We start from the raw sequence: 27,285 nt of genomic DNA, 5'->3' as shown, positions 1-27,285 counted from the left end.
AACCACACACAAACACACACACACACACACACACACACACTTCCCATAATTCATGAAAAGTGGGTATCATGGCTAGCCCTATGGGCAATCTATAATATTAGTTTTGAACTCTGTGTCCCTTATTTTTGGTGAGTCTTTGTGCGTTGTGTTCCAGGGGAGTTAGTTCCTTCCTGGCATGCCTATCTTAAAGGGCGTCAGTGGGGGATTCAAGAAGAGCCTGGGAACTTAAATGCTTTGGATAATAACCCAGTGAAAGACGTATTAAATAATAATGATGTTACTCCTGTGGAAAGTTAGCTGAAAGGTGTTGGGTTTCCCACCACCTTGCCATGCCACCCCTCCAAAAAAGAGCAAAGTTAAAAAGAGAGTTTGATCTCGGACTTTATGGAACTCTGCAGTGTCAATAGCGCCTTTGTCCTGCTGAGGGTCAGGTTCCCACAGTTGGGGTAGGGCAGCCATGCTCTTTCCCCTGACGTTTTATTAAACACACAGAATGTGGCAGTTCTTTAGACAAACATATGGTTTTGTGTTACAATCGCTTCCACTTTGTTAAAAGCCCTTTCGAATTGGAGATCTTCTATGTGGGGCAGCAGACGCTAGACACATGTGTGTCCCCCAAGTTAACGGACGCCTTATATGTTTACTTGAATAAATCATCTTCCAAGTTTGTGGGTCTTGATTCTGAGTCAGTCTCTCACTGAGAGTATTTTTAACTCCTCCTTACTTCTTCGAGCTCCTTTTAGGAAGTGTGATCCAAAAGGGTCAGATACTTGGCCTGTACTTAGGGGAAAACTTTGAGAGATTCCTAAGGCCTTGGACTGGGACTGGCTTTCCCCAAAAGAACTGGCCCTTCACAGTGTCTTTGCCACATAAGGGCTTGTGTGAGGCCCCAGGCACCAGTTGACGGCTGTCTTACCCATGACAGATGGTCAAGACTTCAATTTCAGCAAGTGATCCACTGCTGAGGGGGTAGGCAGGGGATGCTGCTAGCAGGCCAAGTGGCGGGACAGCTTAGGGTAACAGCGATCCGGTGTGTGCCCAGCATAGCTTTAACGGCAATCCGGTGTGTGCCCGGCATAGCTTTAAAGGTGATCCAGTGTGTGCCCGGCATAGGTTTTGTGGTAACGATGAGCTGCTGACAAGCTCCCGAGCCCTGCTCATTTTTGAGGCAGAAGATCCCTGGCTCCCTTGGTGTTTTTCTCTCTGGCAAAGCCAGTGTCCTGTTTGCCTTGTCTTTCAAAACCCATTTTGGCACCAGATGGAACCCTTCACAGTGGTTAGCAGTTGTCTGAGTTCAGGATGCCAGAGGGTGTGCTGACAGCTTCTTCTAACACAACCTGAGTCTGGCTGTCAGACCTGGGCTCAAATGGCTTAAACACGTACAGGCGGCAAGTATTACCAACCACAGGGAGACAGGCGGGGGTTGGGGGGGGGACTGGAGGGAGACTGGCAGTGAGATCCCTCCCCAGTTTGTTGTTGCCTTGGGTGGGAGATAAGAATCCTGTGGTTCCCCTAGTATAGATTGCTATAGTTTGGATGTGAATTCCATACTGGGAACGTTTATAAAAGCTATGGCTTTTACACCTCACTGCACCATACAATCCCACACAGAATTTCATTGTCATTAGAATGGAGATCATCCGTCTCTGGACTCTGGGATGGTTTTCATATCTAAGTATAGAACCTAGCCCCTGCAATATGAGGAGCTCATTACCATACTTTTAGCATTGTTGATATGTCTAAAAGCCACATGTACTGGTTGGGTCACCTTCTGAGGCTCAGAGGAACAGGACGGTATAAGTGCCTTGTTGAAAGAGGACTGATTGACTGAGTGGTTGGAAAGCTAACTTGCACAGTGGCAGAGCTGTTCTGGGCATGGAGGAGGCCCGGGGTGGATTCCGTTATACACAGCTGGACTTTAGCACTGTTCTGTGAGTCATTCATCCTAGACAGGAGGTCGATAAGCTTTGGCCTCTGTGGAGAGGCCCTGGAAGTCGGGGTGAACCATTATCAGAGGCCTCCTCATTGATGGGCTTTGGGGGTTGTGACATGTTAAATGACTTCATTTAAGAAGACTCTTACACTGTTGAATCTTATCATGTTTTCTTTGAAAAAAGTCATTGTTTCTCTTCAAGCCTCCTACATATTCCCTCTCATTCTAAGAAAACAAGGAGAACAGTTATTGTTCTGAAATGTGTATGTAGAAGCTGTTTGAATGTGGTGTGTCTTCATGTAGTGCCTTTATGGCAGGATCACGGGGGCTACATTGCTGACAGACATTGTACTCTAAATTAAATTCAGATGGAGACATCATGGAATGCTAGTTTTGCATAAGTTACTGATATTGAGTTGACAGTTTTTATTCTAGCGTGGCCCTAAAGTGGGACAAAAGCTAAAGACAAGGTTATTTCTAGAAGACTCTCATTGACCAGTATTTTAATGCATCCCATAGAGATATCTTGGCTCCAAAAGTAGAAAAGTATGTAGAAAATAGATGGACATAAAAATCCTCTATGACTCCCAAATAGCAAACAGATGGAGGGGTTTAGCTGAGGGAGACCAGTATGAATATCCTAGCACAAACTCTGCACACCTACTTTCCAGTATGGGCTCGTATCACTGCAGTAGTTATTTAGTGGGATCAAGTCCTGTATCCCACACATCAGGGCATTTTCAACAATTAAAATACATTCACCAGTTTAAGTGGGATTTCTCTAACCAAACGGAGACTGTCATCATCTTTACAAAACAACAGCAGCAGCAATAGCATCTACAGCCAAGCAAAACCTGTGGCTCTCACTATAGAACTTATTGAGGAAGAAGTAAAGTGGGTAGAGAGGCAGGGAGGTCCAAGCTCACTTACAAATAGCTTTTGTTTAAGGCACATATCTGAGAAAACTGATGTAGTGGTACTAGAGACGTTGGAAGGGTTTAGTCATTATGTCACTCCTTCTCCCCCTTCCAGGGCTGCTAATTTGAACATTTTATTTGGAGATGATAAGATTTAAAGTATTTACAATCTCCTTGTATTTATCTAGCGTACACATTGCCATTCATCACCTGTGAACTTATAACACTTGGATTATTTGTTATGCTTGGGGACCATGGGAATTCTCAATTAGATCCGTTTGGAACCCATGTTAAATTATGATGAAGACCCGCTCCTGGAATAAAAACACTTCCTTGGGGGGGGGGGTTTGCTTCTTTTGTGAGATCTGTTAGCAGTTCCAGAGTGTTCATTTCATAGAAAAAAAAATGTACCCTTGGATGCAATATCAAGACTTGGGCCTCAAATATAATATGGATTCTAACACCACTCTGAGTTTTGCAGGAGATACAGGAAGAAAAGAGGATGTATAACCTGGAAATGATTTCTGATTCCGACTCCCTTGTTAGGATTGAAATGCTGACCATGATCCTTTGTTTCTTCACAGATTCTTCCTGAAGTTTTTCCTTAAATGCAACCAAAATTGCCTAAAGAATGCAGGAAACCCACGTGACATGCGGAGATTCCAGGTGGGTCCTTGCTTTACTTATAGCTCAATCATGACTTGAAGGAGAAGAGATGAGGGGAAAACTGTTTTGGGGGGCGCAGAAGGAATGGAGTATAATTGTTTCTCTAGAGGTGAAGAACAGGTGAGGCCACTGGTCCCCAGGCATCTGCAATCTCAGAGTTGTTTTTGTTAGACAAAAACTGGGGCTGTACCACCTGCGCCCACTGATGAAGGCAGCTGTGTCCTTGGAGCCTCATCTTGGCTTCCTGTATGGACTCACGTGATGAAACAGCCACAGATTAAGTCAATTACACAGAAATGATGGCTTTATTTGCTAAAATTTTTCTAAGTAGAACTTTGTTGAGGAAGAGCACCAGGAAGTGACACCAGGAAGTCTAGTCTTTCTCTGTTCTTGCTCACAATCTCAGCAGCTGCTGGTACCAACTACATGTTATTTGTGGACCCTTAAGAAGCAGAACATATCTATACCCTCTGTTCTGCTTTAGGAATGCTCCTGTACCCCACGTGTACATTTTACTAAATATCCTCCGGATCTGCCACCGTTTAAAGCATACTAACCTGATAGAATATGCTAAAAGGCCGAAAACCTAAAAACAAACAGAATGACGTCTCAAACACGGGTGTTTAAAGAATGCTAGACATAATACTCCTGCAGGTTCACATGTTGAGAATCCCTTAGGACCTTGTTAAAGTACTGATTGAGATGAGGGTAGGGTGGGGCTGAAATTTTATGTTTCTAACAAGCTCCCAGGTGATGTGGAACCAGGGAACAGATTGCAAGTAGCAAAGCGAAGTCCCTACCCTGCATTGCTCTCCATCTCATCTTATGGGTAAGGTATCTGCCCTGTCAACGTTGATGCGTGCTTGCACAACCTGTCAGAGAGACAGCTTGCTGTGGAAAGTTCGCTCCTACGCCTGTTTAGTCAGCTCAAAGTGCAGTTTTCAGTGTATGAGCTCCAAAAAGTGCTTGATAAATTTCAGCTCCAGGATCGCTGAGGGGAAATAAGGAAAGAGATTCTGAGCATTGATTGTGGATGTCAATATCATAGTCTTCAAAATGGTCTTTTTTTTTTTTTTTTTAAGAAGTGAGACTTATTAGTCTCATTAAAGAATAAATCCAGTGGAGGGATGATATCGTCTCCTGAGATCTTAGAGAATTTCTATAAAATCACGTTAGCCTTACCACGTTCAGTCTTGATAAAGAAGAATCTGGAGAATCCAATAAAGTTTTAGTTTCTTAGAAACTGTTTCCTGGCCAGCTCCTGCCTTCAGATTGTGATGCTACTGTTTTCAAAGTGTCTTTTTCAGCTTCTGTTATTTGATAGCTTGCTGTGGTTTTCAGATGTATGTTTCGTTTGGTCAAGTTTGGGTTAGGAACAAAGATATACAGGCGTGAAACAATTTGTGTATAATAATCATGTCTCATGACTTTGCCAGCATCTATACTATATCCCTCAGGGCAGTAGAATTGGATGGACTTTGGTGATACTGGGGTGGGGGTACTTGAAAAATATTTATGCACACTTTTCCAGGACCTGCTAGTGAGTATGGATCTTAGAAATATAGCTTTGAGGCATGACAGGAAGTCCTTTCAGTATATTCTTTTTGAGCATATGGAAAAGGCCACCATTTGCTTGTAAGTTAGTATGTAAATGAAAGTTCAGCTTTTAGGGAAAATTCTAGTGATAAATTTAATTAAGCCCTTAATTTAGTCTAGGACTTCTTAACTTGGACACAGTGGATCTCTCTCTCTCTCTCTCTCTCTCTCTCTCTCTCTGTGTGTGTATGTGTGTGTTTGTTCTGTGCATTGTAGGATGATCATTTATATCATAGTCATAAAATAGTGATAGGGAATAGTCCATTTACCTATTTCCCTTCACACGACTAATGAAGAGTCTCTAGACATTATTAGATACCATTGGTAGAAAGAAGAGAGACAAAATGGCCCCTGATGGAAAGCTACTAGTTCTTTCCTACACTTGATGACCTTTGACTAAGTTCATGGTGACAGCATTGGTGCGGTAGTAACTGCATCCTTTGATTAGGAATAATTGCCTTCCCACCCAAGGTCTATACTGACCTTTAAATACACATGACTGATGTGAATCCTGGCAGCGCTTTTGCCTTTTTGACCCCCAGAAAGATTCTAAATAGAAAGTGCTTTCTCCAAGGAAAGCTGCCTTGGCCACCACAGACACAAGCTCTGGGTTAAGAGAAATTGTGTCTTTGTCAACCAGGACAAACTTCTTATTGGATCTCTGGTTCGACCTACTGTGTTTGCATCACTGACTCTGAGCAGTGAGAACTCTGAGGTGAAGGTCTCTGAAACCTGGTTCATGGATTCAGTTTAGCTCTCCAGATGCTTGGTTGAACCTTAGGCCCATAACCCCCACACTGAACTCATGGTTCCCCTCATTTATTTATTTTTTCCTCCTCATCCAACTGGCTTCTTCTCCTTTCTTCTCTGCTGTTGTTTATTTCTAGCTAATTTCATTAGGTGGCTATTTATACCAATATCTGTATTTAGTTAATTTCATATTCATATGTACCAGATATCCAGAGGATCTTGAATCTGAGGTTTCCAAATCTTAGGATCTCAGGATCCATAAAAGGAAGGGTGTGTGTCTGTGTGTGTGTGTGTGTGCACATGTGTGCTTGTGTTTGCACTTGCACTCATGTTTCTGACATTGACTGAAAGTTCTTTACAAACAAGGGACATTTTCATCTCTTATTTTCATAGCAGAGACATTGAAACTCTGGTTTCATGCACTTCTTATGTCCCTGTTGTCCATGAGAAAGACTGAAAAGAGTCTCTTTGGTATGGACAACTCTGATCCATTCTTTGCATATAAATAATACTCAAAGGCCAACTTCCAGAAAGTATTGATGGATGCAGCCTTCATGGCCTAAGAGATGACATTCATCAGCTGGCCTTGGTATGGCTTCTCTTTTGTCTCTTTTGTATGTTTCCCTGGTCAGCCCTGTCTTCACACAGCCAAGCTACTTCATATCTCCTCAGAAGAGCAATCAGGAACCCATGTAGTTGACCCAGGAAGACATAAGAAAGGTTGTTGATCTCCTAGCATGTGAAGACATTGTCAGGCTGACTTAGCCTCGCGGTGGCTGGGTTTCTGTTTGTAAATAGAGACTTCTTAATTACACAGGTTGTGTCAATGAGTGTGACCTGAGTGGTCTCAAAAATTAATCACTTTCTGAAAAGCTTAGGGAGTGTGGCATAAGCCTTGAAGAAAACCTGGTACAATCCTCTCTCTCTCTCTCTCTCTCTCTCTCTCTCTCTCTCTCTCTCTCCCTCTCTCTCTCTCTCTAATAATGGATGTTTTCTTTTTGAAATCCCTAGGCTGTGGTTAAGGTACCATACTTGCTTAAATACAGCAGTGGATACAGGCTTCATTTAGTTGTGGTGGATGTGGGGGAAGGGCAAAGGAATAAGAGGGGGAGCAAATTGGGGCTAGAAACAGCTCACGACACAGGGAGCAATTCAGTGTGACTAAATGAGCCCATTTCTCTAGCTTGACAGTAAAAAGATGCTAATGTTAAGGGACCATGTTAAAGCCATGTCACAGTCTGGCTTTTAACTGACAGGAGCCAGACAATTCAAGATTCAGATTTAAATCCTGAGCCCCCTCTTTCCTTGTTGGGACTGGCAGATGAGAGCGGTGAAGGAGGAACAAGAATTGGGCTCAAGTTGTCACCATAGTAGAAACCACAAGACCCGGAGGAGACTGAAGTAAAATATAAATTTCCAAATTCATCTTCTCCCTTCAGCAAAGTTTTTTTTTTTTTTGATAGGCTATAACTCTGCATCTGTCTAAAAATGCTAGATCTATGACAACAGCATATATGAATATAGATGTAAGATATATTCTCTCATTTATGTGTGCAAGCACTCAGCAATATTTATTAGAGTGCTAGGTTACCACCTAGTCTATAATGATGAATGCTATAATGAAACTGATATTTTGGTTGGGGGTTATTTTAGGGCAAGAGTAGCTCCTGTAACATATAGATCAAATAATATATCCTGGCTCACACGTAGACCCAAGAATTTCTAATGGCTCACATGTAATAGGTACATGCTTGTGTTCATGCTTTGAAGAATAGATTTCTCTCTAATTTTTTAGAGTCTCCTTGGTTTTATGGAGCCAGAAAAAGGGTAGGGGACGCATAAAGACAGCTTACAATGTCTTTAGATTCTTGGCTTAGAAGTAATCCTTGCCAAACCAACTGGTTTTCTATTGGCTAGTAGCCAGTCACATGGCCAGTGTGGGGGTTCTGCCAATTCCTAATGATAAACCAAGGGGATGTGTAAGTGATGAGTTTCCATCAGCAGTCACAATGAAGATACGTAAAGATTAACAGTTGTAAATAATTAGAAATTGTGGTTATTGCCATAAAGAAAATGAATCGGGATATTATGATGGGGGGGGGGAATGAATAAAATTAGAGATGGCATCCTACCTTGAAGCATGAGATCAGGAATGGTGATATTGAAGGTCAGAGCTTGGTCTCAGAAGTACTAGACACTCTTCACACCCATGGATTCTCCTTTGACATATTCAACCACCTGCAGATGGAAGATATTTGAACAACCCTGCATATGTGCTGAATATATATAAAACTCTTTTGGTCATCATTCCCCAAATGCATGGTATCACATATTCATAGTATCCAATAGTCTAAGTAGAGAGCCTTTAACTATATGGGATAATATTATGCTAATGCAAAATAACACCATTTTAAAGGCTCTCCGCATCCTTGTGTGTGTGCATGTGTATGTGTGTGTGTAACAACTTTCTGCAGATACCAAGAGGTGACTATGTTACATCATTCTTGGAAAAGCCAGACAAGGGCCTCGAGCAGAGCAAACAATTAGAACAAGCTCATTTTATCCTGTCTAAACATCCTTCCTTCACTTAGTCATTTGGATAGGGGATAAAAGAAATCATTAGGCTATTTATCTCAAATTTCTAACAAAAAAAATGTTTTTCTTTTCAAAACTGTTTTGACACAGGTTATAGCATGAAAGAACATGTTTTTTAAGTGAATAATAAAATAGAGAATTTTGTGTTTTACTTTAAAAAGCCATGGTCTCTTCAAATCACTGTTTTTATGCTGCGATCCTAACATTGGTAAAATACACACCCATGGTGAAGCAGAGTGCTTGAAAGTCACTTATCAAAGAGGAAGCATTCTCTTCTTTTGTCCTCCACACCCTCCACTCTCTCTCCCTCAGATGCACTTGTATCACACTGACAAACAACCCATCTTACAATTAAATTCTTTCTCAACAGAATTCTGGGAGTCTGATCTGCCTCTCCCTTCCCCTCCCTTTCCCATGCAGAATAATTCCAAGATGTACCCTTCTGATTAATTATACTGAAAGCAACTCTAGTGATAGCTTTAGAAAACAAGATTAATTCATGAAACATGGTCAAACATAGGGAATCTTCAACCTGGTCTATGAAATCATCACAGCTTACCGGGCCAATCTATATCTTGAGCCTTGGCAGACAATATGCATCACTGAGAAAGGATCCGTGGGGGATGGGATTTGATGAGAGGTAGATGTGCACTTAGCAGAAGTAGCTCCACATTCAGTATGGCTGCCATAGAAGAAAATGTAAAATGCAAACAAAGATAGTTGTGAAGTGTTTGGCTTGACCAGTGACTGCCTATGGCTATTGTTCTGGGAGTGGGTCTCGGTATAAAGACTTATGGACCAAAGTGATTCTACTTTTAAACTTATAATTCAGTAGGCTCTTGCTATTCTTCAGCTATAGGCCTAATTGTTTTGTTTTGTTTTTCCCATGAGACTCGGGCAGAGTCGCACGGGAGAAGTGGGATTTGAACCGGGAGACAGAGAACAGAGGGCGCGGGCTCGCCCTCTGCCTAATTGTTTCTTTAACCTTTTTCTTCCGATGTTAGGGACTAAACTCCAAGAACTAAACTAATAGGAACTAAGATTTCGCTTTAAAAAATTTAGTCTGCGCTTTGTTTATTGCTACTTCTTTAGTATATGCAATAATACCTGACATACAGCACACACAAGGTAGACCCGCAGCTCCTTTCTATGCTTGATGTGTTTGTGGTTCCACACTAGTACGTGATGGACGTGGAAATCCAATAAGGACAATCCAATCCTGGAACCCTAGCTGTTGACCAGAGTTACCTTTGCTTGTGCAGGATTTCTGCATAGACATGCCTTGTTCAAGTCCACAGAGGTACATAAACCTTTCTCTCTGTTTACCTCAATGAGTAAGCACCGAGTACCAGCGAAGTACCTGCTACACCATCAAAAGTCATCAGGAGGCATCTACACCCACTGTGTGAGGAGGGAAGAGGTTTAGCATATTCTCAGCTTAAGAGACAGGAAGGACAGGAGTTGATCTGGTTTCCACAGGTTTCCACCTCCTTCTGTACAGATGGGAAGTGTCTGCTCCTGTCGTCCTATCCAGAGAGAATATAACTTTGCCCTGAGCCTCCAGCCTAGATTCAATTCAGTTAGCCACTCCCTGCCTCCAGCAGTTCCACTCTGTTACATCCTGGAGGTTCACACGTCCTCCATAATTTTTAATGACTTATTTGGGATCTCTCAACCAGATAGAAACTAGCAATCAGGCACATTTCTGAGAATATCTCATTTCTTATCAGTCAAGGATATTTTAAAGGACGAAGTTAATGAAGACCTAACTGCTGCAGACCATTTTTGCGTAAATAATACTTAAGCTGTCACTAGACACCTCAAAACCATCCATTTGTACTGGAAGAAACCAGCAGGAAAGACACACAGGTAGACTCAAGTCAGGAACCCACACAGTTGTGAGTGAGCACCCACTGAAAAGCTGGACGCTTTGCTTCAGGCTCACCTATGCTTATAATTTGTCCTCTGGCTTTGAGGTCACTTAAAAACATCCCAGCATTGCCCAGATGTACAGTGTTGTAACTACCAAGGATCTGTTACCTTTTCTCATAGGAACCTCCATGATGGGATGACATTACTTTTCAATCTGATGGTATTTATGGAGAATCATACTCCCTACTTTAAAATGATTCAAATGTAAAGCTGCCAGTTCAGAGATGCTCACAGGCATGGCATAAGCAGCTTTTCCATACTCTGTTGACACACCCTCAGGAAAAAAAAAAGGAAAGTTACCAAATAGTTGTATGCAGCTTTATTTTCAATTTATTATTTTATTTATGATCATGGGCTGGATTGAGTATGTGCACATGGAAGCAGGAGCCTGTGGAGGCCGGAGGCATCAGATTCCCCTGGAGCTGCAGTCATAGATGCTGGGAACCAAACTTGGGTTCTCTGCAAGATTAGTACATGATCTTAACAGCGGAACACTCTTCTCTGCCCTAGTGCAGCCTTATTTTGGATGTGTTTGGCCTTTTATTTCTGCAGTATTGTTCCCTTTTACTATGCTTGAAAACTCTAAGCCAGAAGCTACTAGTGTTTTGAGTCTCTTGTGATTCCACTGTTTGCAGGACCTGCTCAGAAGTAGTTTGATCTTTGAAGAACATCAAACTATTTATTTTGTACAATAATTTAAGGTTTGCAAAATAATGGCTCCGTGGAAGTTTTTATATGTAGTCATAATGTCATCGCCTTGGTTTCCCTACAGAATGATCCACCAGTTGTAGCGTGTCAATGCCAGATTATCACCAGTAACCAAAGCCCAAGGTTATGGTGGGCTTCTCTTTGCATTGTATGTTCTAGAGATTAGGAGAAACAAAGCAAAGCTATGTATCCAGCATTACACTATTATACAAGATAGTCCCACTGCCCTAAAATTCTGTCCTCTACCGACTGATTCATGCCTCCCTTCCCCCAGTCTTGGCAAGCACTGATTTTTTTTTTTAAACAATCTCCATACTCTGCCTTTTGCAGAATGTCATTTAGTTGGAATTATACAGTGTATAGCCTCTTCAGATTGGCTTTTCTCCCCCATTTAGTAATATGCATTTAAGATTCCTCCATGCCTTTTTGTGGTTTGACAGCTCATTTCTTTTTATCACTAAATGATATGCCATTGTATGGATTACTAGTTTGTTTATCCATTCACCCTTTGAAGGACATCTTGGCTGCTGATGTCTTATATTTAGTTGAAAAATTTTTTTTGATGTAATTGCAGAGGCATACACAGTTGGTATAAGGAGCATTGAGAGAGTCTCATGTATTCTTTGACCAGTCTCCTTCAAGTGTTATAACATTATAGAACAATATTAGAGCCAGGGTAGGGACCTTGACAGATCTGCCCATCTTACTCAAATATCCCTGAATGTTCTTATACTCATTCATGTGGGGGATATTTTTCAGTTCTATAAAGTTTCATTGCAAGTATGTAGGTTCGCCTATCTACCACCACAGTCAATACATTGGGCATCTTCATATCTAAATAATGTTTCCTCTTGCTTTTCAACAGTACCCAACCCCATATTCTTTCTAGGTGTTCAAATACCCTTTATTGGTAGGATAGTGGTAACATTGGATAAGGGTCCAGCTCAATGGCCTCATTTAATGTAATAAAAGTCCTATCTGGAAATCCCACCATTCCAAAGCACTGGGGACTAGGGATCCAACACATATAATAAATTTGGTAGTGGTGATAGGAACCTTTAACTCCTTTGGAACTGTCTTTTTGTTCACTCTGCATAATTCTTTGGAAATTAAACCAGCTGTGCCAGTGGTTTTCTGCTTTTTCCTCCTGTGTAGTTTTCCATGAATTGTTGCTCAGTTACTTTTTCCTTCATGTGCTTCAAGTCACTGTTTTTTTCAATACCTTTTTTATTGGGCTGGGGGAGATGGCTAAGTGGTTAAAGCATTTGTCTAGCAAGGTAGAGGTTGGAAGTACGAATCTCCAGAAATCCATACAAATTAGGGTGGTAGGCATGGTGGCAAACCTGTGCTGCCTGCTGGAGAAAGCAGAGACAGGGAGAATCCCAAGAGTAAGCTGGAGTAAGAAAAACTCCATCTGTGAGCTCTGGGCTTGATTAAGAGATCATGTTCCTCAATCAGTAGAAAAATCTAAGGATGAATCCCAATGTCAACTTTGGGTCTTCACATGTACCAGAATACTTATTAAAACAAAAGCATGCCTGCACACATATGCATGACACATACACTTGTGAAAAATAATAATAATAAAGAAAGAACAAAAGGAAAGGAAGGAAGGAAGAAAAAAGAAAGAAAGAAAGGAAAAGAAAAGAAAAGACAAGACCAGACCTGGGTATTAGAGTTAGCTATTATGCCCCATAGATTAATATAAAAAATTAAAATAAGCTGAAACTCTAGGGAAAGAAGCCATGAACCAAACCAACTGTGCTAAACATTTTCTTCTATGGTGTTACTACATGTAACTTACACAGGTAGCTTTGAAAAGCAAGGTTAGTAATTTTTCAAAATTAATTTACCAGAGTGACTAACTTATGAAGAAAAAAAATATGTTCGCCAAAGATTATGAACATAAACATTGGCAGTGCTTTGACACCACTTGTGTCCTCCAGCTCCATCCTAGTTTGAGAAGTGCACAGGGGTAGGAATCTTGAGTCCTTGTATTGGTCATAATCCCTTCCTCCCTGCAAGCCATGACTGCTGTCACTGTTATCTTCTGCTCGCTGTTGAGTTTAGCAGCTTGTATCTGTTTTGAAAATCCATTCCTAGGACCGAGGCTCTGCTTCATGAATCTTAGATGATATAGTTAGGACACACATGGTCTCTTGATAATAGGGAGCAAAGGACAGCCTGAGAAATGAGGGGAAAGGAGAACTCTAATGAGAGGACTTTTGAGAAATCCTTCCTGGGAAGAAACATTGGGTAAACTAGACTACTAAGCTGTCTTGTTTTGTTGATTGATTTCTAAGCAGTGAGGTTTCACTTAGTGTTAAGCTTAGAATATAATAGGCTAAGACAGAGATGTCTTATAGAAAGCGAAATTATTCAATCCAGTAAGAAGGACAATTTGCTAGAGTTCTTGGTTGCATCAACTCATGTCTTGAGGACAGGTCTTTCAAACTGGAAGATTCATAGGGCAAAGGGCATTACCCCTCCGTCCTTCTATTTAAAATACCACATTCTTTTGAGTCCTTTCAATGAGAGTCAGGAGTCACTGTGTCAGGTCAGGTTTATCAGCCCAACACTTGTTTTAAACTCTTTGTTTGGTCTTACCTGAGAAGTAAGAATGCCCCTTCCCTGCTTCTCTGGGGACCAGGAGCCAGGCTTGCCACTTGGATAAATTCAGCCTCACAGAATTAGCTTCAAGAATCAGAGACTGTTCTAAATATCACTGGAGTGTCAGGGACTCAGAGATGCAGAAATGGTGTGTTCAGCTTCAGCTGGTGGCCAAGGTTGCATCTGTGAAGGAATATAGCTATATTGTGTGCAATCTTTCCAAACTCTAAAGAAAAGGAGATAATAATAACAATCCCTTATGGGGTTTTTAGATCCTGGAAAGAGTGCATTGGGTCAGTTCCTGAGCTGCTGATAACACACCAAGAAACTAAAACCATAGTGTAAATTCTCAAGAAAGCTACAGGTAGCTGCAGACCTCCCGTCTTTTTTTTCTTCTTATAGCCTCATAGCAAATGCCCTCACTTGGAGGGCAGGAGCCCAGACAGAAGCCACAGGACCATGCAGCATAGCAGCTGCATCCCTGAGGATACTGTTATGAAGAGCGATGCCCCTGCACACATTTCATTTTTAAAAAACTGTTATTAAATTAAAAAAAGTAAAAAACCACCAGTGATTAGTACATATGTATGTATTTATATCTAGCACCAAACCTGTATTTATTTCTATAGGTAGAACTCAACCTACAGTTTGTCTTTATCAATAAAATGTCCCAAATGATTTAAGAGCTATTTCAGTGGAATACCAGCCAGTAGAACATTCTGGAGGGTTTAAAATGCTATATTTGTACTGCTTAGCCCAGTGGCCACCAGCACTTGACATGTGGCTACTTCAACTCAGGAATGGACTGCTATCTTTTACCTAGTATAAATTTTAATAGTCACACCTTTGGATAGTGAAATTATAAAAATTGGAGAATCTGGCTCCAACAGAGTAAAATTGTAGACATCAACATTTTCCCCCTCTGGGCAGTGGGGTGAAAGGTGAAATAAAAAAGGGGTAGTTGAAACCAAAAGGAAATTAGTTTTCTATGCTTTTTTTTTCTCTCCTAAATTTGAGATGAGTTTTATAGACAAAATGTGGACAGGCTGTCAGTGTCTTTACCTGCCTCCACCTTCCAGCAGCCGACTGATTCTGTCTTGAGCTCTGAGGCCCTTTGCCCACCTACCGTGGGGCTGTTTTCAAAGTTAGCTTCAAATTAAGTTTCGATCCCTCTTTTTCACCTCACAGATCACTCTTAATTTACTAGTGATTCTGTGAGTTAATTTCTGAAAAATAGTTTGTTTAAATCTTTCCTAAACCATTTCCTAATTGGAATAGGGGAAATTATTTGGGGCTTGGGAAGTTAAGTCATAAGTTTTTGAGGGGCATATTTCCTAGTTAGTTCCTAGGATAAGCTGCACAGAGATCATCTGTTCCCCATTGTCTGGTTATGGTTGTTCTTGCTGGTGAGTGGCCTTGTCACACAGGTGGCTCTGTGGCCTCTCTTTACCAAGAAAAGGGAAATGTATATAGTATAGTTTTCATTCTTAACAGGCTTCGGGGTGGGTTTTTTTTTTTTTTTTTTTTTTTTTTTTTACTTTTTTTTTTTTTTTTATTTAATGTCAGAGCTTTTAAAAGACAGCAGATGTTTTAAGTTCTATACAGCACTGGTGTCTTTCAGGTGCTTGGTAAAGTGCTATTGCTCTCTTCTCTGAGGACAGACGTCTGGGGTAACCACTTTCCATTTCCTGACACTGGAAACAGATACTGTTTGGGATTTCCTTTTATAGCTTGTTCAGCTAACGACTCCAGTGACCACTCAATTGTGGTCTTGTACTAAATCAACATTTCTTTGAAAGACTCAGTGTTATGTAATTTTCAGTGTTTTTTTACAAAGCCATCTCCCTAACTAAAAAGTGTTTCTGTTGTCTTGAGGATACTGTCATTGCATCGGGTCGATTTGTGAAAATAAATAGACCGTTTTCCTTCCCTTGTCCCCTCACTCTCTTCTTTTAAATTAAGCCAGGATTGATGAGGGACAAATGCTGGCTCCAGACCCTGTCACACCTGGTCAACTAGTGATGAATACACAGAGCACGCACGGCCAACTGCTGCATCAATCTCTAGTGTCTCTGTATGAGTGACTTGCTCTAGATGGAATTCTGACTGACTCAAGAGAACACACTGGGGCTGTGGCAGCTTCTGAATCATCAAGTGTGCATTTTAATAAGGCATTAAAATCATCCCTGGGAGTCATGTGTCCATAGTCTGTAGTTCATGGCCAGCTCTCAGGGAAAGGACACTTGACTTATTTTCCCAGAATGCTTTTGGATGAAAATGAGGGACAGTGGGATGTTAATCGCTCAAGGTAGCCAGTACTTTGCCATTCAGTATTGAAAACTGACAGGTCTGGACCAAGGTGGCATGCTTCACCCCTGCTCACCAGGCAGAGAAACTGTAACATTGCCCAAGAGTCTTAGAAGCCTGTGTCCTCCTAGCCAATGCAGAGAAAAGGCTGCCCCAAAAGCTAAGGTCACAGTGTGTACCAAGTTCTGTAAAGCCTTTCACCTCTCCAGAGGCGGTTGCTTCTCAGACCTGAGAACAATTAAATTGAGAGTCTTTCCAAGCAACTGGGGAAATTCAACAAAATAACTCAGAACTCTCCTGATTTTGCTCAGGAGGCTGGCCTCATTATAAGAGCAGATCTATTAGTGCTCTTGCCCTTGTCTTTCATTTCTCAAGTGAGGTGATTCTAATTAAATTAATCTGCATGTCAATCTATTGGTGATCAATCAAAGAGCCCGAGGTTTCCCCTATGCTGCTGGGTGCTTGTGGCTGACAGTGGCTGATAATGGAAGAAGAAATAAGCTAGCGGGCAAAGTTAATTAGTCAACATAATAGGTGGATTAAACAGAAGCTGGCTGATGGCTGTTTCCCCTGTCAAAGCATGAGTTGGGAGCCAAAGCTGCGATTACAGACAATTATTATATTTGGTTGTAAGAGGTCACATGAATAAACATATCTCTGTGGGGTTCAGTTTTAATATCTCCCTCCCCTTTTTAATATAAGGAGATATGTAGGTCAATTCTGTTCATTGTTTTAACCAAAGTTCTCAGAGGTACACCTTTTCCTGGACCCTTGTAAGAAGCTGGACTGAGTCACCCTTAGATGTGGCCTGGGCATCTTGAGTTGGCATCCAGCTAGTTCTGTGTTTTTGCTTTTTTCTTCGAAACAGATCTAAGACCCTAATTAGCCAGGGTTCCTTTTTTTTTTTTTTTTTTTTTTTTTTTTTTTTGGCGGGGGCAGGGGTGACAGGATGATAATAGCTCTGAGGAAAGTTTGGGTCTGGTTCACTAAACTAACATGGAACAAAAAAAAAAAAGAATTAAATGCCTAAGAGACTTCAATAAGACCCCAGGGAGAGGAAACACAGGCAGATCCCAGCTTCCACTCCAACCCTTTTCACTCCCCTATCTTCTGAACCCTGACACAGTAGGGAGGAGACATTTTAAAGATTTAAAAGACTTTTATTTGCATGATCTACTGTGATATCTACTTCAGTGTCTAAACTGAAGGGTAATTTAGGTAAAAACACAGCCACCCTTGTGTAATATATATATATATATATATATATATATATATATATAGCTAATAAAGACCGCCTTGTAAAAATTATGGTTAACAGGGTACCTTTTGCTGTATAACTATAAACTGTGCAATTTTACTTAAAACAGCATCAAAAGCGTTCCATGCTGAAGACCCACTCATCAATAGCGCCTCTTGTTAGACGCGTACAGCATAAGCACCAGTTATTATGTGAAATAGCTGTGCAATTTTCTTCAGCTCCCAGCTGTTATTTATTTAACTTGCGTTTATTTCCCATCATGCTTTTATATGAAAATGTTCATTCATTTCCCTCTTCTGTCCCCAGGTCGTGGTTTCTACCACAGTCAACGTGGATGGCCATGTCCTGGCAGTCTCTGATAACATGTTTGTCCACAATAACTCCAAGCACGGGCGGAGGGCTCGGAGGCTTGACCCCTCGGAAGGTACGCCCTCTTATCTGGAACATGGTAGGCGAATCATTTTCATTGGTTGGCATTGCTACTTGTTACTGTGACTTTGTGTGATTTCTTCCCTCCACTACACCACATTTCCTATTGTTACAAATTTTGTGTCCCATTGAACACCACTGATGCTTTCATAGGTAAATAGGTAGAGAAAAACCCATATAAACCTGCCAATGCATATTTGTGACTACTTGTTGATTTTGTCAAGGGTAGATATTCATTCTGGGTATGGTACTCAGGCCAGATGTCCTTCCTATGCCTTTAACTCTCTCTGCCAACAACTCCCTCTTTCTCATCATATGACATAGCCTATTTTCTGTAGGTAGACTTTGGTTAGGGAGAAATCACAACCACTGAGGATTGTGGGGAATCAGTGGTACCCATGAGAAGACTGGAGGAAAGAGACAGAAATCTGTTTCAATGAAAGGGAGTATTGCTCAGAGGAAATCTAGGTGATCTTGCATGTGCATCTAAACAGCTCACTTATAGGGTCTAGGCTATAAAGGCATCTTTCCACCCACCCAAGATTCCACTGCATTCCAAAGCACACAATACTTTCTCTGATCTCAAATGAAGCTTAACCTGTTCCTCTCAGTTACCATTTCTCCTTAGCTAGGCCAGCAGGATCCTCTTGAGAACATTGCCATACAAATTAGCACCCCAAAGCCTGACTTTTACTGTGGCCCATGAGATATCCATGACATAATTCATAAGGGAGAAAACTCCTTTCCCTGCCAGCATCCCAATTTAATAAACACACCCATCATCATTTTTGCCTGTTTTTTTTCTACCTGTGCTTGAGGAATGCACAAACAGTACATTTCATTAATTAGCTGGATGTCATACTCTTAGAAGGCATTTTCTCCATACCCAGTTTTATAGTCTTTCAAAAGTAAACCATCATCGTTCCAAGGCCGAGGCTTTATGTTTCATTAGTGTGGAGATGGATGGATATTACATTTTGCAGGAGGCCATTTGAAACACCTGCCCATGATTACATCCCTAGCTTCACTTCTGTACTTACAACTATTCGGATCCTCACTTTACAGTAATGGTGCCTCCTTAATATTCTTGGAGTCACAGAAGGCAATGTATGATTATAGATGCTTAGGTGAGAGGAAGAAGGAAAACTTGATAAATAATCAGCAGGCGTGGTTTGGAGAGCCTGAGTCAGGGATCAAAACTGTTGTTTTGACTCTGTCTGGTTGGTTGCAATAGGAGCCTCCTGATTTGGACATAACAGGCATCTGGAGATCTGTAGTTCATGGCTTCAGAGGAAGCTCTAAACACAGCTCCCATGCCTAGCATCTAAATCTAGTTCCCACGCCCAGCTCCCATTTCTGCCCTTAGGAAGTAAGGAGAGGGCTGGCAGGGTAGATCAGTCAATGAAGCATTTACTCTAGAGAACCTGCTTTCAACTCTCAGAACCCACAGTAGAGATCCAAGTCTGATAATTGCTTATAATCACATCTCTGGGGATTCATAGACAGACAGATCTCAGAGACCCACTAGACAGACAGCCTAGCCTACTTGGTGAGTTTCAGGCTAACCATGAGACCTTGTCTTAAAATCAAGGAAGACGACACCAGAGAAACTATACCTAAGATTGTCCTCTGGCCAGCAAACACACACACACACAGACACAGACACACACAGACACACACAGACACACACAGACACACACAGACACACACACACACACACACACACACACACACACACCACATATACCTGCAAATAAACTTTCAAAGAAAATGGAATAAGCTCATGACACCATGCTACTCATCCCTGCAACCAAGATCCCAAAATAAAAGCAACCAGCTAGGATGGATGCCACCAAAGAGGTCAGTGACACTGTTTTGCAAGGCTGTGCAGAGAAAGAAGTCTCGAAGTAGGCATGAGCAATCCCAAATTCTATTCATTGTCTCACTCTGGCCAACCCTGGACAAGTCAGTCTAGCCTTAGGATCCTTCCCCCCCACCCCTTGGTAAAATGAAGGTGGCTATGTGTTAGGGATAAAACAACAGGTCTTTTCTTTGAGTGGGGGAAAGAGATGTGGATAAAGAAAGTGGTCTGGGTGAAGGCAGTGAAGACTGGTCCCGACATCCTAATACTATAGTGTCTCTAATGGGGAGGCAGGGGGCCATATGTTCCAATTTGGCAAGGAATTAAAACTGTCCTACTTTTTAATTACTAATACCTAATCACTATCATTTAATAACTAATGGTGAATATTTAAACAAAGAAGGGAGGAGAGGGAGAAGAGAAGACACTGAGGAATAGTGGTACCATGCTAACTGCTGAGGTCTCTTGATCAGAACACATCCAAGGGTCACCTTAGCTCAACTCTTCCCTCTTTAAGAATACAGAATGATGTACCAGCTGGAACATCATCTTATCCCCAGATTGAAGGACAATACTTTCCTCTGCTTTGCTTATCTGTCTCCAAAGAATCTTATTCAAAACAGTGGTGACATTTCACTAAAGAACAATGACTATCTTTCACTGGAGAGGTCATTACACACTGTGTCCTGCACACTCATCAAACCCTGACTCCACTTCCCCCAATAGAATGAAAAGGTAGCCATGTTCAGATCCTTGAGTAACGACAGTGCAGCAATGCAGAAATCTGATTTTCTACAGAGTGAATTAAGTAGCCGTACATCACCACCCACTCATTTAGACACTTCAGGCTCATGCATAAATACCTACTCTGCCAAGGGTGACTGTTGAACTCTCTCGTTAGTAACGTGTGGGAGTGGACCTACATGCTAATTCATGTTGGTTTGGGGGATAATATTCTATCTTTCCATTGAAAAATATTCCTATTTAAAATGCCTTGTTTAAGGACTAGCCTCCAATGCATCCTTCTGTCTCTCTCCTCCCTCTGTCCTCGCAGCATGTCCCCATCCCTGTAGTGTCTTCATCCCCCATTCTGGGTCTTTTCCCTACCTCATTTACAGGTAGCCTGAATTAGTTTGAGCAACACTGTACATCTCTCTTTATATCCTGTTTGTAAGCCACTGGGAGGAAAGTCCCTTTTGTGGCCAATCTTTCTGCATTTCTAGAAAAGGAATCGTGGTTTATGTCCATACACACTCTTCCCTGGATGGTCCATGCATGCAGAGCTCTGGGGCTCAGATTAATGTCTCTGGATTTCAAATATGAGGGATGACAAAGGCAGATTTATTTCCTAGAATCTTGCAGGATCCAAAGAGGCTGGAACTTGGAACACTGTAGCTCATGGTAATTGCCCCCCTCCCTCCCATTTTCCTCTCCATTCATAAATACTAAGATTTTCTGTGGCTGGATATTTATAGGTACATTTATTGAGCTTTCTGCTTTAAGCAATGGCTTTATGGAAGATGTATAGTTGTGGAGAGAGGCAGCCTCACACACAACTGCTCTTGGGATTCTAATTTCTACAGTAGTATAGGTTTGGCACCAAGGGGCCTGAATGGTGGCCACTGTCAAACACTGGTATATATATGTGTGCACCTCATCTTCCAGTCCAGTCACTCAGGCAAATTTGTGGGGACTGTGCATGGGAGTGCTTGAAAGGGCTTCAGGAATGCTGTTATTATCACTGTGGTTCATCTTTAGTTTCAGGTTCTATTTACTTGAATTTAAGGCCAATTGTGGCATCAGTTTCTCTCTTTCTTTCCCCTGTGGCAAGATGCTGTGTCCTCGCAGTGCTAGAGTGCAGGGACCCTGTCAGCTTGCATGCGCTAACACTTTATTATCTAATGATCTAATATGCAACAAGGCAGAGTGCCTGTGCTCATCATCCTGACACAGAATGCCGGGAGAAGTGACTAAATTACTTTATGTACCATTAGCGCTAGCAGCTATGGTGAACTCACCGGCAGCATTTATGCAAATGCCTGTGAATACACTCTAGTGGCTTTGTCAGGGAGCTGTCTGACAAGCAGTTTAAATGCTCATTTTTAAGGATATATATGTACACACACACACACACACACACACACACACACATATATATATATATATATATATATATATAAATTTGGACAGGCATATGTTTTTTCTCCCTTTTGTGTCCCTTTCCTTTTGGAAACTCTTAGATGTCTTTCATACTATGTGACAACTGAGGAAAAGCAGGGAAGACTAGCGAACTCCCATCTCCAGTGTCTTTCCCAGGAGTTGGGTCATCTCTGCTGGGCTTAAAAGCAACAACAACAAACCCCCAGCTCTTATGAGTTTATGCAACCTCTCTATATATTTCTAAGGAAAGAAAAACAGGGATGATATTGAGGTTGTTGGTTTTTTTTTTTTAAAGAACTATTCAATAGTCATGAGTTCTGACCCAAGGTTCTACGTTGCTTTGTGGCTCAAATAGAAATTGAAAACAAAAACAAAAATCAAACATACTTTTTAAAGATGGAAAGTGATGAATATTTAGCTTTTGTGGTCACTGGATATGACTGAAGTAAATTTCCCTTCAAAGCAGTTACTGAGAGATGAAATGTGAACATGCCAGCATCCCAAAATTAAAGAAATCAAAATAAGAGTGGGCTTCAGTTAAACTACATTTTGGAGAATAAAGAATGGTGACAAACTCACTGGATCATGTCCCCAGTTGTAATTACAGCTTTATAAGGACTGAAAGTGGGTCTGTGCCACCACCAGTCAGCTCTGACCTTTTGGTCCCCTCTCCCTGGCCATATAGTGTTAGTATTGCTCTTTAGCATGTAACCTTCCTAAAGCCTCTAGCTTCAGGCTGGACAGTTTTTGCTTCTGTTGCTTGCCCCAGGTTATTCAGTCTCACTGTGTCCCCTCTGCCCAGCTGTATTTAAATGAGTTGTGGACATGTGGAGAAAGATGATTTGAGTTCAGAAGATTACCCCAGATTGAGGGGAAAAAAAAAAAAACTGTTTAAAAGAGTCCTGGGAGTATGTAGGAGAATCCAAGTGCCCTGAAACAAATTTTGAAAGATCCAGCTGTCTGGCTGGAGATCTGGAGTCAGACAGTCCTAACTGGCTTTAAGTAATTGTGTGACTTTGGTTAAGTCCCTTTGCTTATGTGAATTTCAGTTGCTTATATGCCCACTTGGTTGGGCCATTCTAGACTCCTTTGGAACTTTGAACTTCAGCCATCGATATTGGTCTTTCCGTGTGGGGGTGGATGTTGAAGAATCCAGTCTTTTTATGAAGAACCCAGTTCTCTAGCTCTCTAGCCAATGAATAAGATATCAGTGAAGTGGATTTCAAACCATTTACTCGTCCTAAACATCTATTAGCTGCCGCTTACTACGCAGAGTAGCATAAGGTAGACATGGCCTTGTCTTGATGGAGTTTATTATGTAAATGGGAAAGAACCACAGAAAACAAAATTGGCAACTGAATAATTACCCCAGAGCATAGAGGAGTAGAGAAAGGAATTGTTAGAGGTCAGGGGAAATGTTAAGGATTTCTCATTTATGACCAAACTTGAGAGACTTTTAAAAGGAAAAGGAACAGTGTGTCCAATGATGTTTGGCTTGGGTGACTCGAAGGAATCAGAAAGTGGGAAAGATGTTGCTCTCAGGCAAGGGGACTGGGTTAAACCTTGGTCTCCCTGGGGCAACTGTGAGCTGGTATGCAGGGCCAATTGGGCTTTGATGAACTCAGTGTCAATTATGTGGCCTCCTCCTGTCTCATGAAAGCCTGGGGCAAGATGATCCAGAGTTGGTTATAAGTTTGCTCTCCCCTGCTGGGCTTTGGAAGCTCACCAGGGAGTTGGCTGCACCGTGGCACTGGCTCCCTGCTAATTTCTCAATCCATCAGGAGTGTGAGTGTTTGGTACAGACAGCCCAGCATTTTTGAGAGTTCTTTTTGCAGACACTTTTGTTTTATCGAATTTACTTTCTCATTCATGCATAGAAAGAATTTTCCTGTTGACTTCATTGTGAGGGCAGAAACCTTCACCTTTAGAAGGAAGGGCTGTGGCACCTTCGACTTACAAGATGTATATTGCTTACTACCACCCCTTCCAAAAAAAACCTAAACCACCAAGTCAGTAAAAATGAAGTAAAACAACTGAGAAAAATATACCTTCTCAACTCAGTAATTTATCTAAAATCACAACAGTAGGTAGAAGGGGAGCTGAGATTTGATCCTAAGTCTTCTGAACTGTATGAAACTGAACAATGAGTTTTCACTGAGCCCCTTCATTCAAACACCCAGGTTATTTACCATAAAGACAAGAAAACCAGGGTTAAAGAGAAAGACATTTGCTCAGAGTCAAATAGCAGGTAACCTGTAGACCTAGGGTTCAAATCCACAAACCCATGACTCTGCTCTCTGTTGGTGCTCTCTGCATGTATGTTTAAAAATTAGTTTTCATCTCCTATTCTGTTGTTTTATTTGCCTCCACATGATTTAAAGCACTTGTGTTGGTATCTTAGGTTTTCTAAAGTTAGCCCAGATCATGTATTTGTGTGTGTGTGTGTGTGTGTGTGTGTGTGTGTGTGTGTGTGTGAGAGAGAGAGAGAGAGAGAGAGAGAGAGAGAGAGAGAGAGAGAGAGAGAGAGCGAGCATATAGTACATGTTGCAGGTCTCCAGGAAGAGGGCATCAGAATCTTTGGAACAGGAGTTATAGGTAGCAGTGAGTGAGCTTCCTGATGGGTACTGGAAACTGAACTTGAGTCCTCTAGAAAAGCATCTGCTCTTAACTACAGAGCCAAGTGGCCAGACCTTGACCTGTTTTCTATAACATTAGCAAGAGCACCAGGAGGTTGGTAACACCTTTTTCCCCTGCAGAGATGTTTGGAGTCAGCTTTCTCTAAGTCACTTGTGGATCCTATGGACTCTGCTATATATGAGGTGGAGAAAGGAGACCGTGAGAAAACCATGAGAGCATTAGATGACTTGTAAGACAACAACCATAGGATTAGGAAACACCCTGCTAGGAACAATATGGAAAATTGAAGGGCTCAAAGGCTTTCTTATAAATATTTCTTGGCCAACTGGTCAACTGTGGGAAACTTCCAGTACTTATTATTTTGTTGGATCTAATAAATGAACGAACCGCACTTATTTTTAATAAGTTCACTATGACGTTTTCATTTGCGGGGTGGTGATGGGGGTCTGGTTTTGTTTTGGCCAGAAATGGCAAAACTTTTTTTTTTTTTTTTGAAGCTTTTGTTTGTTTGTTTGTTTGTTGTTTTGTATTTGATCAATCATGCGTCACAATTCCAATTGTGTTCATTTGTATAGTTCATTGTTCCAAACCAGGACCCTCCTTTGCTCTTGCTTTTCATTGGAGACTCCCTCATGAGAGAATTCAAAAGGAATCATGCAGTGACAATACGCAAATAAACACTTCCATGTCCTGTTCCTAAGCCCCTGTTTATAATGTGGTGTGTAGGAACAGAGATCAGTAGTTAGGTCTGAAGAAAAGATTCATTTGATTTAATTATGTGTTTTTAATGTGCTTCTATATGTGGGTATGTGTATGTGAATTTGGGTGTCTGAGGAGGATTTCAGGCTGCTCTGGAGCTGTAGTTACAGGCAGCTGTGAGCTACCCAATGTGGGCACTGAGTCCTCTGCAAGAGCTGTATATGCTTTAAACCACGGTGCCATCTCTTCAACCTCTAATTTTTCTCTTTCTTTTGTCAGTTATACTTACAGATTTATGTTACAACGGAGCTCTCTTTTGCTCTCATGCATGGCTTTGAGGTTGGACTAACAATTTTCTTGGCCCTTTGTCTCCTCATCATTAAGTGGAGGTTTGATGATTCTGTCAGAATGTCTCTTACTTCTTGGGGAACTACAGACACAGCTTTTAGGGGTAGCTACCCAAATGCTGAGGTGATAGTTCTGCCAAGTTTGACCCACAGGCTAGCATCGCTAAAACGTTAAGCTTCCAGTTCAGTGAGAGACACTACTACCTCAAGGGAATAAGGCAAAAAGTGACAGAGAAAAATACCCAATGGATATGCTACTTGAGCATTCATATGCATATGGAGGGGCATGAACACCTGAACACATACAAACACACACACTAAGAGCTCATTATGCAGCTCAGGCTGGCTTGAAACTCATAATCCTTCTGCCTCTGTCCCTGAGTTCCAGGGTTATAGGTATATATACTCATGCATGACTTAAGATATCTTAAACTAGCTATATGTTTATTTAATTCATTAGGGAAAAAAATCACAGCTACTACTTCAAAATCATAATCTCATGGACATTGGTGTTTAGGGTAAGATTAAGCTTACAGAAAGTATTAGATGATTTAAATAAAAATCACAGCTCAATAAAATCAAGTAAGTAATTGCCTACGTGGTACTGCAAAATTATGACTTAAGTTTGAAGCATGCTGTTAGAAAGGCTTTAAAGATCAAAATACTAATACTAATATTAATAATATATTCAATTTACTAGAAACCATGTAAGGCCCTATAAAATATTCATTCTCCTTTTCCCCAGTAAACAGGTTTTGTTTTTGTTTGTTTGTTATCTGTTTGGCCTTTTTGTTTTGTTTGGTTTTTTTTTTGTTTGTTTGTTTGTTAAAAGAAAACCTTTTACCATTAAGGTAGAATTTTTGTTCCAAAAGGATTTTAAAAATTAAAACCTCTCCTAAGTGATCGACTCTATTTTTATTTTTAAATAAGCAATATCTGTATGTCAGAAGGCAGAGAAGGGACCTGAATCAAGAGCAAGCATCCGCCAGGGTCCGCCCAGGCAGCGCATTATGTAAATGTGCACAGAACCAGCTGGACACTGAGTTAAGCTGACACTGTGTTGTCAAGGGCAGCATCACCCATCAATTTCCAAGATAGGATTTGAGTTCAAATGACAGGGAGAGCAGCAACTCTGTTGAGGCTGATGCGTGGGGGAAGGGTGGGGAAGGCAGGGCAGGAACCAACAAGGCTTAAAGGCAGGAAGTCCTGGTGCCTCCGGAAGCCGGTGGCTGCTACTTTCCGGTGGCTGCTACCTTCCCTTCTAACTTTAACATCTGTCAGCAAGCCCCACCTGGGTCCTTGTATGATTAGAGTCTTCTTCATGGGGTGGGGGTGGGATATGGCTGTGTGGGGGTTACTGATACTAATTTTAACTCCCAAGAGAATGGGGTACCAGCTGCCGGAATGGAGGCCAGCTCAGCCCAGGAAACAGGACTCCACGTGGCCTCTTATCCACGGAGGAAGCACATTGTGGGTACAGTGGCAATTGTTTGTTTTGTTTGGTTTTTGTTCTTTGGAGGCAGGGTCTCACTGAGCCCGGGCTATGTAGCCAAAGTTGGCCTTGAACTCCCTTGTTCCTCCTGCTCTCACCTAGGTGCCGTAATCACTGGCATGAGCTGCCTGACTTTGTAAGCAGCATTTCTTAGTACAGGCTGGAAGCATCCTCAACTTTTAATCTACCCATTTCAGTTCTTTCACAGTGTAAGACCGTCAATGATGGTTCATTTGCTTTTCATTCAGTAATTTATCTAGTCAACAAATATTTCCCGGCTCTCTGCCTACTCTGTTAGATAAGAGGAGTGCAGAGATGAGCAAAGCAGAGGGCAGGCATTACCATGACGATGGACAGCTATGCATACATGCCAATTCATATATAGGAA

At 41.5% G+C, this 27,285-nt stretch overlaps 1 protein-coding gene across 11 annotated transcripts in view; it reads left to right on the top strand.

Moving 5' to 3' along the window:
- The window catches only part of Ebf1 (EBF transcription factor 1), a 387,708-nt gene that overhangs the window by 246,817 nt on the left and 113,606 nt on the right, over positions 1 to 27,285 (top strand). For 8 of the 11 annotated variants that reach the window (XM_076937012.1, XM_034505151.2, XM_034505152.2 and 5 more), the window contains 2 exons: positions 3,435 to 3,516; positions 17,579 to 17,720. In XM_076937012.1, the coding sequence (XP_076793127.1) occupies positions 3,435 to 3,516; positions 17,579 to 17,720 (224 nt within the window). The remainder of the gene's footprint in view (positions 1 to 3,434; positions 3,517 to 17,578; positions 17,721 to 27,285) is intronic. The other 3 variants (XM_034505153.2, XM_076937011.1, XM_076937017.1) reach the window with 1 other exon arrangement.

This window comes from Arvicanthis niloticus, chromosome 6, assembly GCF_011762505.2.
Source record: "Arvicanthis niloticus isolate mArvNil1 chromosome 6, mArvNil1.pat.X, whole genome shotgun sequence".
Taxonomy (NCBI): Eukaryota; Metazoa; Chordata; class Mammalia; order Rodentia; family Muridae; genus Arvicanthis; species Arvicanthis niloticus.
This window is presented reverse-complemented; position numbering and strand designations above follow the sequence as displayed.